We start from the raw sequence: 17193 nt of genomic DNA on the forward strand, positions 1-17193 counted from the left end.
TCCCCTCAACAAGCCGAGAAACGATGTGTATTCTTTACGTTCATCAATGAAGGTTCTCTTGGTGTTACGCTTGAGCACTGGAAACGTGCAAATCTGGAACCAAAATCATAAAATTCATAATTCTGAGTAACTCTTTCAAGGAGCCAGCCGCGTTCGCTAAAAGGTACGCTTATGATGATTGGCACACGCTTGTCAATAACTGCCCTAGCGTGCGATCTTATATAAGACTTAGAGAATTTCCGCAAATTACTGCCCACCTTACCATCCGTGTCCACCGTATCCGCCGTAGCCACCTCCATAGCCTCCTCCATGTCCTCCGCCGTGGGGTACCAAGTCGTATCCGCCGATGATGGCCCCGCCGTGGCTGATCTTGTGCACGTGGTGCACTGTGCTCACGAGAAATGAAGGTCCAGGCACAACTTTGCTGTAACCGCCATGGCCGCCTCCTCCATAACCACCACCGTGTCCAGCCAAGATGATCGCTCCATGGCCACCGCCGTAGCCTCCAGCTGCTGCCGTCGATGTGAGGGCGCAGAGTGCTAATACGATGACCTTTTGACGACAGGTAACAAACATTCAGAAAACCAATTTAAACATTGAAGCAAAAATGATGATGTATCGCGGCTAATGAGAACAGTAGTTTTTTTTCTCTAAGGAAAAAAGAACAGATGGAAAGACAGGGAAGTTAACTATTGTACTCAATTGCTGGTTTGCCTGGGGTGGGGTAAGGAAATAAAGGGAATCAACGGTCACAGAAAGACACGCTAAAATAAAACAATAGAGGAAAAACAGTGCACATAAGCGCCATTTGCCGAAAGAGAGTTCTTAGTCTGTCACTTAGCACAAATTTCACTGCTCCCTTTGTGAAGAACAAGGCGATGGTTCAAAGCACCATATGTAGCCTATTTAAAACAAAATAAATCACAGCTGTCATGACCTGATTGTGGCTTGTATCGAAGAGAGGCACTGGCGGCAATTTTCCGCTGTTGACGTTATCGCCCATGCCAACCCCGACCCAGCGTCTTCGTATTCCCTTCTTTAGCAACCGCCTCCACTTGCAGCCATCCTTCTCCTTTTTTATAGCATACACTCGTTCCCTTAACCATCCGCAAGGGCTTCACAATCTCTCGGTGCTATAGCAACGGTAAAGACTGGTGGAAGTTCAGGGGAGGCATGGGAAACCTACAAAAAGAACATGTCACATTGTATCAATTTTTTAAGTGCATGAAATAGTATTCTGCAAGGTTAGAGACGTGGTTGGTGAGACATTGTCCAATGATTTGACCTGGCGAAGGCTCAGACCGTGCGGCGGCACTAACGTTAGTGCGACTATCTAGAAATCTGAAAGCATAAGCTGAGGGCATGCGGCTATCTATAGTTCTGTCACATACGTGGGCTTTGTATGTTTCGAACCACGTTTTGTGAACCGTCAGGTTTCTAATGAATGCTTTCAAGACGCGTAATACGCGCCGTGGTTGCTCAGTGGCTATGGTGTTAGGCTGCTGAGCACGAGGTCGCGGGATCAAATTCCGGCCACGGCGGCCGCATTTCGATGGGGGTGAAATGCGAACACAACCGTGTGCTTAGATTTAGGTGCCCGTTAAAGAACCCCAGGTGGTCAAGATTTCCGGAGTCCTCCACTACTGCGTGCCTCATAATCAGAAAGTGGTTTTGGCACGTAAAACCCCATAATTTAATTTTTTAAGACGTATACAGATGGAGTGATCTAAATTCATTACAAATCAATGCAAGCAAAAATAAACTAAGCATTTTTACTCCTAAACATTTGGCCGTGGCTCTTACAGAAATAGTATTCTTCATCGAACACCTTTAGAGATACTTGGATGCATCAAAACACTCTGAAAATCTGGAAGCGAGTGTGCATTGGCGCTACTGCAGTGTTGGTACAATCCCACGCCAAAACCTCACGCCATCAAAGTTTCATCCGACCGTGCGTATATGCTCTTTCAACACAATATATCCCAGGATCAGTTCACGTTACGCAGTACCTCCGCATCGAACCCGCGAATAAATAAATAAATAAATAAATAAATAAATAAATAAATAAATAAATAAATAAATAAATTTATTTATTTATTTAGAAAATAATTCGGTTGCATAGGATAAAGCAGGTGTGATACTTATGCAAGATCACATTAATACCGGTTGAAATGAAACTCAGAACACACATATTAAGTGATCATAACCCATCGTGGCGCCGCTATGGCTAAGACGTTCTCCTGCTGAGCTTGTGGTCGTGCGTTCAGTGCAAAAGCGCTCTCGTAGTTGGAATTACGTGCGTTTGGAAGAACCCCAGCTGGTCAAAATTAATCCCGAGGCCTCCGCTATACAGCGTGTCTCATCGCGCCAGTGTTTGCTTTGGGATGATATAAACCGCATGAATCAACAGGCGATATCTTGCAAGTGCAAGATATACTTGCAAAGAGTACAATTATATCTACACACAGTTCCTTGGTAGGAAACGCTAACTGGAACACTGTAAAAAAGAAACAGCCATTGCAAATATGATCAAGTGCAGCAGTATAAATAACATTAATGCAGGATCAGATGCTCGCTTAAACAGGATACGACCACGAATGGTGCCGGCAAGCATTGAAATGCAGCGATAAGTCAACAACCCAGCAAATAAAAGCAGCCATGAAATGTTTAAACAACATTTCAGCACGCATGCTCTCACGTAAGTAAAACCAATATAGCGAAAACTCGTCAATGTTACAAACAAATGTAGCACGAGACACGTTCAAAATGTTTCATGCGTCAATGCGTGTGGTCTTTATAAGTGCAAGCCACGTAAGCAATGGTGTATATATTATGTTAAAAGCCTTTGACCTTCGGTGGATTTCTGAAACGTCTTCTTTACACATAATCTAAATTGACCTCAATTTAAGCACGTGAATGAGCTAGTACCACAATTCATCCTTTTTACTATTCGTCTTTAAGACAAATAGTATCGAGAACGAAGTGTGACGTGCATGTTCTCCACAAAAGGAATATTCTCAATTCACTCGCCCTTAATAGAAGTTTGTTATTGGCCTACTTGTTCGAACTCGCAAACGAAAACATACAATGAGAGAAAAGCAGGGGCAGCGACAAACAACAAAGCACCTTTCATTTGTTTCAACTGCTTTGCGAACGCTGCTGAAGTGATCAGTCAGTTAAGAATTTGACGAAGTATACGCTTCTCATTCCAAAAATATCACTATGTGGGTCTCGCATTTCTTAGTTTCATGGTTTGAAAACACAAGCATTGGGTGGTATCAGTTAAAATGTAGCAGCCAGGAGTTAATTGGCCATTTATCACATGCTCCTATTCAACACGTTTTATCTTCTCTCACCCGCCGTGTTTGATTAGTGGCTATGGTATTGGGCTGCTAAGCACGAGGTCACGTGGTTGAATCCCTGTCAAGGCAGCCGCATCTCGATGGGGGCGTAATGCGCAAACACCCGTGTACTTAGATTTAGGTGCCCGCTAAGTAACCCCAGGTGGTCTGAATTTCCGGAGTCCCCTACATCCGCGTGCCTCGTAATCATATCGCGGTTTTGACACGTAATGCCCCATAATTTAGGATATTTTAAATCTCATCTCTTGATCTCTCATAGAGCTTATATGTCAAGGCGCGGCGTTCCCACAATTTCCTGCGCGACGAAAGCAAATAAAAATGGAGGAGCACATATGTCGGCCCCATTCACTGCTTGTCCTGGTGCCAAATTCACAAAGCTCTTCGCTAGTAAGTACTCTTTGGTCCCTGTGCCCATGTTCACAAAAAGTTCTCACGCTTGAATTGCTCATAAGAAAAAAATGTTACCAATTAAACCTGACGTTGGACGCAGTATTAGGGAAGGCGGCTGGCCAAAGTCAAAGAATGCTTACGCAGGAAGAGTTCTGTTAAAAATATCCCCAGGGCCGAATAGACAACGATGTGCGTTTACGAATTCGTTTTCCCATTTACATGGCCGCCTTCGTTAAGAATATGGCCAGCAGCACACTTGGCAAGCGTTTGCTCTTACGAACAGTTATAGCGTAATATCATTTTTGTTAATGCGGAACCAGGGCTTATATTCCTAAAGCTCCTTGTTCGTATGTGCTGTTTGTTATTGTCTGGCCGCCATCTTTAATTATACGTCCTGCATCAGGATTGGCTGGACCTATACTTTGCGAAAGTGAACGGCCAACTGCGAAAGACACTTACGAAAGAAAATTGTTAATTCGGCGCCTGGTCTCATACTGCCTTCTGTAGCACTGAGTGCTTTCAAACTAATAGCCGCATTTTACTGCGAGCAGCAGATATGAGCCAGAGAATGGTGGAACGCGTCCGCGCATTCGCAAGAACGTCGAATGATTTTCATACACCATAAAAATTGGCGTAGGGTTGTATGCAGTCGAAGCAGTCCTCACGCGTATTCAAGCGGAGAGCTCTAACCACTGCTTTAGTCCTCCTTTAAATGGGATCAACTACAACAGCTATTCAAAACCTAACATGTCAGTCCCCTACTGAACATATTGCCACAAACCTATGCGCAGAAACAAGATAACAGCTTTCGCATCGTGGATGTGAGGCCAGAAAAAGAAATAAACAAAAAGGAAAAACAAAAGTTTCGCAACAGGTGCAGTACGTATGTCGCCATGGAAAAAGAAGACACTCGCCGTCGCACAGGAGGACGCAGGGCCTCCCCGGGGGTCGGCGCCTTCATGTCGACGGACAGTGGCCGAATAGGCAGAACCCCGAAAAAAAAAGCTGCCCATGAGCGGGCGCGTGCTCTTCTAAAACACTAGTCAGAAGGTGGTGAGCTGCTCGACACAACCACACAGGGAAAGAAAAACAGCCTTGAAGAAATGACTCATAACATCTGTTAACCGTTATTTAGTGCAGAAAATAAATTGATGCTATAGTCTGACACTTTCTTCTTTCTTTTACGATCTTATGGTTGCTATGGGCGTACCATACCATCTGTGGCATTATCAAACCTTGAGTTACGAATAACGCCTACGCGTTTCTTTCGCGAACTAGCAATAGCCGTGACAACTGCAACCACTTCAACTCACCCAGGCGTTCATGCTTGCTACAGTGGACGGCGTGTTGATGATTCACGCAACGCCTGCTGCTTGAGTTTCAACTGTCGCGCTTCGTTTCCCCAGCCCCCGTTATATAGTGCACCCGCGAGCAACAAAAATGTGGGAGCTTACGTATGTGCGCTTATTTCCGCTCGAGCCCCTTGAGGCCGGTCATTTAGCTTTCACTCACGTTCTCTTCCGTTCATTCCATTGTGCTTGCCTGCGCTGCGTATTTCCTTATTTTATTGCTCGTGCACCCGACGTTACCGCCAGTAGAAGCGCAGATTTGGTTCAGAAGCCGAGAGCGTTCATTGTTGCGCGGCACGCTTGTGTGTGTGGGAGTGGGAGACCAAATGGTCGTGACAGGCATGTTGTTTTTGCAGGCAAACGCCTGCTTGGTGGCCCTTGTTTGGCGCCTTGAGCTCTCCACTTGCTGTGGGGATCATTTCAGTATGGTCCGAATATCGAAGCGAGCATGCACCTTAGGTGAAGAAAACAACAAAAGAACGTTTTCTCGCCTTCAGCAGCATTTTCTAGTTACGTGTCCGAACGCTCCGCTTTTCACTTCCTCGTTCTGCGCGTTCGACAGTTGCGGCAACGGCAGCATCAATGAAGCGAAAACACGTATAAGACGTTTCGCTACTTCCGGCCCCATCTTGTATGCAGACTTCCAGCTTCATGCTCCGTTTACTGTTCATCTGAGGCGTTAATCTTCTGTCCTATCTGCAACGACTCGTCCAGGTCCAGACTTGTCGGCCAGGCCAACTAGTTTGGTCATTTCGTGGTGAGCAATTTACAGTAAAGCCTGCAGAAACACGTCAGTTCGATGCGTTCACTGCTCCAAGATTTATTCTTTTCTGCTCGCGCAATGATTTCTTCGACATTATCCGTCCGCAATATGTGTCTGAAGTTTTCTGTGGTGAAGCCCGTCACCTGATTTTATAGTATATATATGTACATCAATAAGAATGAATGATACGCTTTGTTCAGCTGAAAAAAATTTATGTCCAGCACTTATGTTTGCATTACCCATTTGAGGGGGTTTCCTTATGCCTTTATAAAGCGGTAAGCTGATATTCTGACGCAACTTTCTGCCGTTGCATGTGATGCCTTTTCGGTGGAAGTAGTGTAGTCCTGCAGAATGCCTACGTAGAAATAATTCCCTGGCATATGAGCCATGAGAAGATATCTGAATACCACTGCATAATAAAGATTGAGTATAGAATAGGATAAGTGAGTAAACAGAATGAACAAGAATCCACTTTTATGGTATATTCTTAGCACTCTAGCCGTCTGAAACAGCGAGTAGCCTTGATGGATGCTCACTTGCTGACAGTATGTTTCTGGATCAATGCCGTTACCTTGTTTTGACTAGCAAATGGTTGTAGGAGTCGCTGACCGGCTTGTTGAAACGGTAGACGTAAGAAATGACCGCGCGTCTCTGGAATCCGTCTTCCCTCTTCTGAATGCCACTTTCCTCTTTTTTTGACGTATACGTATTGTCCTCAGAATTCTATGTTAACTTAGAGTAATGTTGCTTCTTATTAATACATCAACACAAAGGCACCTGGTAACAATTTAGGCACGGTAGGACGTTGCAGCCATATTTTAGTAGCGGAAACCTTACTAAAATTGAATCGGTAATGAAAGCCACAACGACATGTCATGTCATGTTCAAACAAAGTGCGTTTATTGCATACAAACCCGCCGTGGTGTCGTAGTGGCTATGACGTTTACTAAGTCCGACGGCGCGGGATCGAATCGCGGCCGCGGTGGCCGCATTCGATCGAACCTATCGAACCTACCGTGGTCAAAATTAATCTGGAGCCCTTCACTACGGCATGGCTCATAATCAAACCGTGATTTAACCCGTAAAATCCCAGAATTTAATTTTAATTTCATTTGTTACACGTGCATCACTCGTGTGTTCTCACCCCTCCCATGCCCTAATTGTCTGACGGAAAATTCGTGAGATTCACTTGCCAAAGCCGCGATATGATTATGAGGCGCGTTGTAGTGGTGTTACCATCATCATCGTCATCATCATGAGCAGCAGCAGCAGCAGCAGCAGCAGCAGCAGCAACAACAACAGCCTATTTTTATGTCCAGCGCAGGACTAAGGGCTCTACCAGCGATCTCCAATTACCCCTGTCCTGCGCTAACTGTTTCTAACTTGCACCTCCAAATTTACGAATTTAAACACCCCACCTAGTTTCCTGCCGTCCTCGACTGCGCTTCCCTTCTCTTGGCACCCATTCTGTAGCTCTAATGGTCTACCAGTTATCCATCCGACGCATTACATGGCCTGCCCAGGTCCATTTTTTTTCTCTTAATGCCAATTAGAATATCAGCTATACCCGTTTGCTCTCTGATCCACCTCGCTCTCTTCCTGTCTCTTAACTTTCCGCCTAACATTTTTCGTTCCATCGCTGTTTGCGTGGTCCTTAAATTGTTCTCGAGCTTCTTTGTCAATTGTCATCTGTAAACAGAAAGTTGCTGAGATATTCACCGTTGATACTCGCTACTAAGCCTTCCCAGTTTAATAGCTTGAATACCGCTAAGCATTAAGTGAAGAATATTGGAGACATTGTGTCTGCGTGTGTGACCCCTTTCTTGATAGGTAACGTTCTACTTTTCTTGTGGAGAATCAAGGTAGCTGTAGAATCTTTGTAGATGTTTCACAAGATATTCACGTATGCCTCCTGTACTTCTTGATTACGTAATGCTTTTATGACTGCTGGTATCTCTACTGAATCAAATGCCTTTTCGTAATCTATGAAAGCCATACAGAGAGGTTGATTATACTCTGCAGATTTCTCTATTACCTGATTGATGACATGGATGTTATCCATTGTAGAATATGTCTTCCTGAAGCCAGCCTGTTGTCTTGGTTGACTGAAGTATTGCCCTTACTCTATATTGAATATTATCTTGCTGACTATTTTATACAATATTGAAATCAAGCTAATCGGCCTATAATTTTTCAGTTCTTTAACCTCTCCCTTCTTATGGATTGGTGTAATGTTGACATTCTTCCAATTATCTGGTACACTTGAATTTGTGAGGCATTGCGTATAAAGGGCCGCAAGCCTGTACTCCGGGTTAATTTAGACCACATGGGGTTCTTTAGCGTGTACTCAAGGCATGTTGCACGACTTTTTATTTCTTTTTTTCCCCATCAAAATGTTGCTGCTGCGGCCGGGAGGACGTTGATTTGGCCTCGCGCCCTCGGACTTAGCAGCGCAACGCCAAAGCTACCGCCCTCATTCGGGGTCAATTGTCATGTTTTTAGTCGCGTTACTGCTTAATGCTACAGAATAAAAACACTCAAGCCTGAATGCACCCTTTTCTTAAATGCGTTATATTGGATACAGACTCGAATTCTGTCTGTTTTTATTATTATTATTATTTTCTTATCGCCCACTCTACGGCAAAGCAGATTTTTTCGTTCTCGTTTACTCTCCTACCTTTCTCCCTTATTTCGCCTCTCCCTCTTCAGATTAGAAGAGTTTGCCTGTCCGACGCTTAATTCGGGGGCTTGAATGGGACTTTTACGAGGCATTTATGCTGGTACACAATAGATAAATTATCCTAATTTCGTAAAATCTATTGAAATATTTGCTTGGAACTATGTGCACTGCACTGGGAAAATATGTATGCATTTCTATTGATATCATATTCTGTTTTATACGAAAATTATGTTTCGTAATAAGGCAGATGTGCGAGATCACAACAATTGAGGGTATTCTTTCTTTGTGTTTAGTTCATGCCCGTTAGCATCCTTGGCTCATGTTATTGAAGCCGCGCTTGTTATCAGTGAACGGGATCAGCCTCATTTAAGTGAACCAGCGTCATTTCTTAGGCAACATTTATAGCGTAGAGCGAATAGATCAAAACAATTCCCTCATTTACCTTTTTTCTTTCTCTGTCTATCTCTCTCACAAATGCTTTGCTTCTGGCGCCTTCTTTGTGCTTGAGGCTCTCACTCACTCTCAGAGGAAAAAATTAACGACGATTACGTTACTTCCTAATGCGAAATTTGAGCGCAGCAAATAAGCTGTTTCACCTTTTCGATAGATTGAGGCAAAGAAATCGAGCAACACATGTATGCGCTATCACAAAATTTTTTTTTATATTTCCCGTACTCCTGGATCATCTCGACGGCGGCGACGGTAAGCTTCTGCTTCGGCGGCACGCACCTCTGGATTCTGACGGCGACGGCGCTGGGCCTCTGCTCTGGCAGCTCGTTTAGCAGCAGCAGCAGCAGCAGCAGACGGAGGACTTCCATCGGTCGTCTCGCTCATGGCTCAGAAAGAACTGGCAGATAATTTCGCAGTGGCGAACGGCAGCGGCAATTTCGGCTCGGGCGGTGCACATATACAGATCCGCCGCCACCGATCTGGCTCTCTGATTGCCACCGCACAGGGCGAACGGCAGCGGCAATTTCGGCTCGGGCGGTGCACATATACAGATCCGCCGCCACCGATCTGGCTCTCTGATTGCCACCGCACAGGGGTTGCATTGGAGGAGGAGCGAAGAAAGGAATTAAGTTCGAGCCGGCGCTTTGACAACCGGAGACTCGCAGGAAGAGGGGGGAGGGGGGCGCCGTGTACACCCAGCGGCAAACGATGGGGGCAGAAGCGCGCGCAGCAAGCGGACAACACGATAAAGGGAGGAGGGAAGAGATAGCAGCGACTGACTGATGCCGCTGACGCCGATAGTGAGTCAACCCCAGCTGCGGAGTTGGTTTCAGGGACAACGCCGCCGATGCCGACACAAACAATATGATACCCTCGCTTCCGCAGCGCTAAGAACCAGGTCTAGTCGTGGGAAGGTGGTCACGTATTCGTCGACGTGCCGGGGCCTACGTGAAATAACCGGCGCGTCGGCAACTGAAGAGCACCCTATCCGCCACACAAGAACAGAGGGGGGGGGACCCTTTCCTCCTCTTTCTGCATGGCGGCGACGGTGTTCTATGCAGTCACGTTATCTTGACTCTCTAGCGGCGTCAGCGGCATCCAGCGGTATCAGTCGGTCGCTGCTAGCGCTGGGGGGATGAAAGGGGGGCGGAGCTGGTTACGAGGCCGACGACAACGCCGACGACGACGCGAAACCCAGGAACGGACGCCAAAGAGCTGCGCTCTAAAAAGTCAGACAGTTCTACTGTGTGATATGTCGGACTGTCCAAGCCATATGAAATTATCGACTTTGACTTTCCAAATTTACGTCAAGTCAGTTTAACCTTAACTGTAAAAGTGACGGTGTGCCCTAATTGAGCCGCGATATTATTACGGAAGCCGCTCCAGTCGTAAGTAGACTGGAACACAATGTACTCGTCCTAAAAAGATTGTTTCATGTACGCTGCGAAAAATTTAGATTGACATACACGTCCCGTTGCTTATTCGCAGAATAAAGCGCCCTTAATGAAGCGCCCCTTATCGCTTCCTCATATTTAGGACCCACCTTGACCTGACACACGCGCATACTAAAGAGCCGATGCTTGTGGCGTAGGGCTGCAGGTGGGAAAAGCTAATCAAGTAAGCTGTCCACACAGCGCTATCCCATAGCACTTCAAAGCGCCTACATCTCTTTGGATTGTGCAACCTCCTCCGTAATGATTAGTGAAGCTTGATGTGCATGGTGTGTCAACGTTTATTTACATCGTTCTCAAACTACATAACTGCAGCTAATCGCTGTCGCTCCGATGCTGATGTGTGGCCGATGATGTCACATTAGCTTCTGCATAGCATGATTGATTGGCATTCACCTGCAATGGAAACAATATATTATAGTCGTCGTACAGGATTCCTCTGCCTCTCCCTTCCACCTTTCCATGCCAAGCAAAAAATAAGCTAAACAAAAGAAACCTGCTTATCCCCTAAACATAAAAGAAAATAAATGAAATGTGTAGGCAAACTTCGAATAATTTCACGCAACACTACTTTCAACACTATTTTAGTGAGATGAAACCTTCCTAAGATGCTAATTGCATAAAATTGCAAGATCTCGTAGCTTATTCGTATGGAGAAGTCAAGTTGTATTGCTAGTCAAAATAGTCGCCGACCAGAAGTTGTTAAAACACAGTGGGGTCCATTTAATACAAGCTTCATTATTTTGAATTGTGTTCGCATCCGAATTATTACTACTTCTACCATAAATGACTATTCATGAAAGACACCACGCGTTGCCAGTTAATCATTTGATTGCAAGCAAATAAGACAAGACACACAGCAATATACGAGTATATCTGAAAAAAAAAGAAGTTGAATAAATATGCAATAACAAAATTCTAGGGGCTGCCCCACCGATGAAATGTGTTCGTCGGCATTCGCTTTCATACTAGATGAACACAAAGAACACATTTGCAGGAAGCTCCGCAAGGCATGCATCAAGTATAGCTATACGAACCACCATCCTCCGTGGCCAAGACTGCCGTAGCCCTTTCCGAAGTTGCCGTAACTGCCAGAGAACCCGCTGCCGTACCCGTGAGAGTATCCACCGCCATATCCGAAGCCACCACCATATCCTCCAGAATGACCACCGGTTGACCCACCTCCGACAATGGCTCCGCCATGAGAAACCTTCTTAACCTGAAAAAGATTTCCGAGTCACACAACTACCGTAAACGAGTGATTCTATCAGGCTCGAGCCACGGTTGCTGGCTGTACGACTTGGTGCCGTAGCCACGTCACGCTCTGTTAGCAGACTAAACCTGCGATAAGGTGCGTCGTGTGGTGAGCAGCATATGTGGAGGTAAGCGAGATAGCCTTTTCTTTGTGCAGCTGTTAACGAGAATGCCGTCAACTGCCAGATTCATTCGCCGCAATCAACTCACTATATGCGTGAATTGTAGGCCTTGTAACACATCATGGCGCGAAGTCTTAAACGCGCTCAAACGAAAGTCTGTCCTTGTTCCGTTTACGTGCCTGTGTTTCCCAATCTTATGGCAATATATGTTTATTAACTATGGAGGTTAAGTCATATAAACCAATACACACAGCTGATTTATCTGGCTCTGCTCGTCTATCCTTGTTTACCGCTCGTCTCACGGTGCACACTGCTGCTACATTGGTTACGCATTTTCTGGTTCTGCAAGGCTAACTGGCAAAAAGTGGGATATCGTCATGCCCAAACCGCACAGTCGCTCGACGATTTTTAAGTGCCGAACCGCGTTGACCGCTTACCTGGTGCAGTGTCTTGACGACATAAGTTGGTCCCTGAACCACCTGCGGCTGTGAGGAGCCCGCGGTAGTTGCCGAGGCTGCGCTTCCGTGGCCGAACCCTGCGCCGCCACCGTGTCCTGTCTGGATGCCCTTGACAACGATCACGCTGTGGCCTCCACCGAAGCCACCGCACTGAACTGTGGCCAGCAGGCCACACATTACAACCGCTGCAATCATCTGCGAGCCATGGCATTTGATCAACAGCGGGACCAAAAAGCAAGCTCGATGATTTTGGAGGCGGCGAAAGAATTTAGGTAGATTAAGTGCCACAAGTTATAGCTTGTGAATGACTAAATTGGACTTATTGAGCGTTGGTGTATGCCTGCCATTTTGTTAGGCTGAGAGTATACAAGATGGCCGCAGAGAAAAACATGACAGTGGGGACGGTAGGTAATCCGATAGTCTTGTGGGTCGTTTACACTCCTTGATACATCATCAAACTCTGTATTAATATCGCTATGGAGGATGCTCAGACAGCAGCATAATAAAACAACTGTCTAATTTTAGCCATTCCTCATTGCTCATATCAAAATGAAAAGAAGGCTAGATTCAGTATTTTGAAAAATTAGGAGGCAAAATATGGAAGGCATAATTTTGAATGCATTAATAGCACGTGCGCTTGCAGCGCCAGCGCCGAAGATTTGATTATTTCTTCTAACTCTATCTGGCACACGTAATTATATCTATCCTTAAAATTAAGCCCACACCTCTAGTCGTCAGAGCACTGCCGCCATTCACCTGCTTTGTGTGCTTCTGGTTCCCTATCGATTATTCCATTCACCAGCTATCTTTTAATTGATATAAGTGCCCACACATGCACGTAGTAAGTCTTTAAAACTAAGACTCCATCAGACGTTTTTCCTATAAATCTGTGAAACACGCACTACAGTAAACAACGTTTTTTTTCAACATTTGTGCCTCAAAAAAGTGTTCATTAACCGAGTTGCCAAGTTGCCACATACTTTGTTCTTTCAACGCAGCTGTACACACCCTGGTAGCAAGGAATACAATCTGCAACCTAGTGATAATTTTAAGGGAAAGCTAATGGCAGGAATAACACGTGAAAAGCGGTGTGCCATTGAGGTAGTCGCACTCCGCGTTTCACACTATTTAGTAATTACAGTGCCATTTGCAATGAACAAACAAAATACTAGATGAGTTAAATGACACCTTTAACACAGGCGATGATTCATGACGTATTTTAGTATGGCTGTAATCTAATCACATTTTCTCCTGACAGGCATTCTATACGTCCGTGCACCTTGCAGCTGCGTGTCTCGATAAACGTGAGCTTACCAAGGAGTTCATGATCCTAAGAGCGAGCTACGTGGGAGCACCGTCGTCTGGAAGCTTCTGGACAGATGTGAGCTGTGAAAGATCCCTGAGAGCTCGACCTTATATAGGGTTTACATGACGCTCCGAAAGCAGAAAAAAAAGACGATGGGAAAGGAGTTTTCCTGAACCCCTGGGCACTGAGATCTTGGGAAGAACCCTCCTGGTAGCAAAAATGCTTTCAACTTAGTGTAGCCTGCGCATAGCGCCCCGACGTTCCCTTCCTGACAGTTGCCCGTGGTGTTAATCAGAAAGTGAAATGGTTCTGCTTGGCTGATCCCGTAACTCTGCCGTTTTCCGCGCTCCCGTGCCCCTTTGCGGGTCCTCTACATGAAAACAAGACGACCAAGCGTTTCGTACGTAAGTGTCTCAGTATAGAAAGTCGGGTCTTCTGCCAGAGGAATATCCGCAAGCTGCCCAAATACTGCGTGGGTGTTTTCCTTCAGCATAACTCGTGGTTCTTTGCCTCCAATGTAAGCTTTTTCTCTTGCCGTTCATATTTTCGGGCTTTTCTTGCTCGTATGAGGTGTAAATCCCGGTGGAAACAAGTTTTAAGGCAGTCCATAGCCCTGTACCTTTTTAGTCTGCCTTGCATCAAAACAAGAGATCTGTGTGCTCCAGGCACGTGGCGCATGGGCGCACCATACCAGATGCTGGAAAACGTGAGCCCTCGGAGCGCGTAATACATTGACCTAGTAAAGGCAACAATACCGACGGGAAAAGTGCAGTGGTTTGTGGACTCGGAAGAGTTTATACGTCTATTACTCAGCACTTAAGAAGGTAAACAGAAGCTGTGATGAGATGTATACACTCGGGCTTGCAGTACAAGAGCCCAATTCACAAAGCATTTCAGCCGCAAGAATGATGAGTCGGTAGCCATCGCTAATAATATATTCACTGTCATAGTTTGCCGGTGCGTCTTCTAGAATAGCGCGCAGTCGTAGGAACTGCATTTTAAATAATAGTGGCCCCGACTTTTCGAGTGGCTGATAAGGTGCGCGTAACAGCCAGTGAAGTAACGTATGTGATATAAGTGATTTCTTAATACACCATGGTAAAAAAACAGTGCAACAAAAAGAAAACAAAGACGCAATGAAAAAGTAAGACCATAATAAGTGCAGAAGTGAAGACGTCAACCTATTCCTTTAGTAGTTTTCCTGATGTCTTATGTGGCCAACAGTAATTAAGAACACAGGCTTCACTGCATGGTTACCTGCTTTATATAACATCAACTTAAAGAAGAGTTCGGTGCCTTTATGTGACGCTGGTTACTCCTCGTTGCATGACAAGCAAAGACTGAAAGCGCAATAAGCATCCTAAAGCTCTGAGGACAGTATAAGAAGACGAACACGCTCAAAGTTTCGTACACGAATGAAAGGATGGCACACAGTTGAGTACAAAAACACACACAGAGATAGGTAGCTCCGTAAAAATTGAAATCAAGCAAAGAATCACGATAACGTGCAGAGAACCTTTCGGTTTTGCAGGCGAGACGACCATAGCCACTACACTTAAGTACGTGACTTGCAACTATATAACGACATACTTTTACGTTGTACTGACAATTAGGTGAAATTCGATAACAGTCGCAATCTGCTAAAAAATGTCATCAAATGCTATCAAAAATGCTATCACGCATTGTGCGCGTGATAGAATAATAAATATAAATGTGCATGACACATATATATGACCTGCTGCATCAGATACATGTATAAGTGGACTCGGACACGAAGATTTAATAAGACGTAACTTGGTATTGTTGAAAAAGAAATTGAGAGTGGCAAGTGCTCTCCTCTGTAAACAATGCATTGCCCACAGTATATTTCTCACAACATTCAATCAGTACTCAGTGTTCACTTTGTAGCTTCATATCTTGTGCACTGGAGAAACAGATGGTCACACCTTCGTCCGCGTGGCAGCAAGGGCACTACGAACTAGAGCAACGCATTGTATCGTGTACAAAAAGTGCAGAGTATATCGGTGTACCAAGGCGCAGATAACGCAATAAATGTACAGATGTACTGCCCTCTTTCAGATTTCGAACGAGAGATAGTTCAATGTGTTGAATTAGGACTAATTCTGAGCACTTCGACTGCGGCTGAAATCCGGTGTTACTACTTGGTCGACAAGATATCTGGCTTAGCAGCAGGCGATCTTCACTACGCATTTGGGAAGTGTACTTTTTCATCGTTTTACCGCGGCTGTGTTACAGCTGAATCTACTGCAGTTTTTCCACATATATTTCCATGTCATGATATTTGTCTACAGTTATTAAACAAGCATTGCAATTCATTGAAGCCGTGATACGTCATTCCTTACTCAAGTTTTTGAGTGCTTTTTGTGGGTTTTATGGACTAAATGAGTAATCAACACATTTCTTCCTACATTCGTTTTGACATGAGGGCGGCTTGAGTGGCCGAATACACAAATGTTAGCAATCATAAGTGCACTTCGCCATCGGCCAGCCACCTTCGCAAATATGTCCAGCATCAGGATCGGCTGTAATTTTCTCTTACGAAGAATTCTATGAATACAGACTAAGAATCACTAAAGCTACGCGATTTTAGTGTATATTGTACTCGTGCTACGAAGTGCATTGGAAAGATAATAGCAAGAAGTTCGGCTAAGGTGAACATGTCCATTCGGGATAAGTTAAATCTTCGCTCTAGCTTTAAGTTCAATTTCTCTTAAGAGCTTGGGGGACATAGCCGGTTCCTTGGTGTCAGCCTGAGTTGCATATTCAAGAAGAGTCCATGATGAGAGAGACAGCGGTGATTTGAGTGCAGTTTATTTTAATACCGTGCATACTAATGGAAACTGCATAATTCGATTGTGAAGTAGAAATTGGGACTGATTTCTGCTTCATTGTGCCGAACCATGTTTTTTTCCTCGTTGCGGCATTCTTTTCCGTCTAAGCCAGTGTCTTTCTTTCTCTATAGCTTGGAACGTATATAACAGTAATCGAGTGGTGGCAGAACGCAACAGAGATCGAGGTGATATCACGTTGACTGGCAACCATCTGCTTTATTACCCGGAAGAGCCACCTTACAAACAAGTATTCTCAGCTACCAGAAAAAGACGGAAAGCAGAAGTGAAAACTACAAGTAACACTCCTTATTCATGTGCCTTTTATTGATGATGCCTTATTGGTCAGTGATGTGCATCTATATAGCCGTAAGTGCCTTTATTTGCTTCGCTTTGTTGCTTAATTTGTTTGAGAATTAAGAAAGCGGGAACGTGTACGCGGATGCACATGGCATAATGTTTTAAAGATTTATGAGCATGAAGCAGCAGCAGAAGTAACAAATATGCCTTGGTCCGTAACTGGGGTGGCTCTCGCAAGCAGGATGCCGATGAGTGACCTGGGCGTTAAACTACCCCAAAATTGGGGTAGTTTAACGTCGCAAGGTGTCACTGTTATACAGGTTAATGTCAAAAAAGCAAGCCCTACCAAAGCGCACATAAGCGGCAGCTCTTCCTGCAAGAGAAAGTTCAGGGTTAGCGCCTTTTCCATTGATCACTACGTTTACCTTGACAAGGATAATATCGATAAATTTCAATAGG

At 44.9% G+C, this 17193-nt stretch overlaps 2 protein-coding genes across 2 annotated transcripts; both read right to left on the minus strand.

Annotated features, from left to right (window-relative positions):
- Positions 1 to 258: 258 nt before the first annotated feature.
- On the minus strand, positions 259 to 5151 carry LOC142589073 (uncharacterized). Its single transcript, XM_075700884.1, has 2 exons — positions 5066 to 5151; positions 259 to 552 (listed from the first exon to the last, which is right to left on the minus strand). The coding sequence occupies exons 1-2, from the start codon at positions 5075 to 5077 to the stop codon at positions 259 to 261; spliced, it is 306 nt and encodes a 101-aa protein (XP_075556999.1). The 5' UTR covers positions 5078 to 5151.
- Positions 5152 to 10718: 5567 nt separating this feature from the next.
- LOC142572385 (uncharacterized) lies at positions 10719 to 13654 on the minus strand. Its single transcript, XM_075681467.1, has 4 exons — positions 13594 to 13654; positions 12259 to 12474; positions 11483 to 11664; positions 10719 to 10841 (listed from the first exon to the last, which is right to left on the minus strand). Exons 1-4 carry the CDS (start codon positions 13603 to 13605, stop codon positions 10838 to 10840), a joined length of 414 nt encoding a protein of 137 aa, XP_075537582.1. The 5' UTR covers positions 13606 to 13654; the 3' UTR covers positions 10719 to 10837.
- Positions 13655 to 17193: the final 3539 nt, after the last annotated feature.

Source organism: Dermacentor variabilis, chromosome 1, assembly GCF_050947875.1.
Source record: "Dermacentor variabilis isolate Ectoservices chromosome 1, ASM5094787v1, whole genome shotgun sequence".
Lineage (NCBI taxonomy): Eukaryota > Metazoa > Arthropoda > Arachnida > Ixodida > Ixodidae > Dermacentor > Dermacentor variabilis.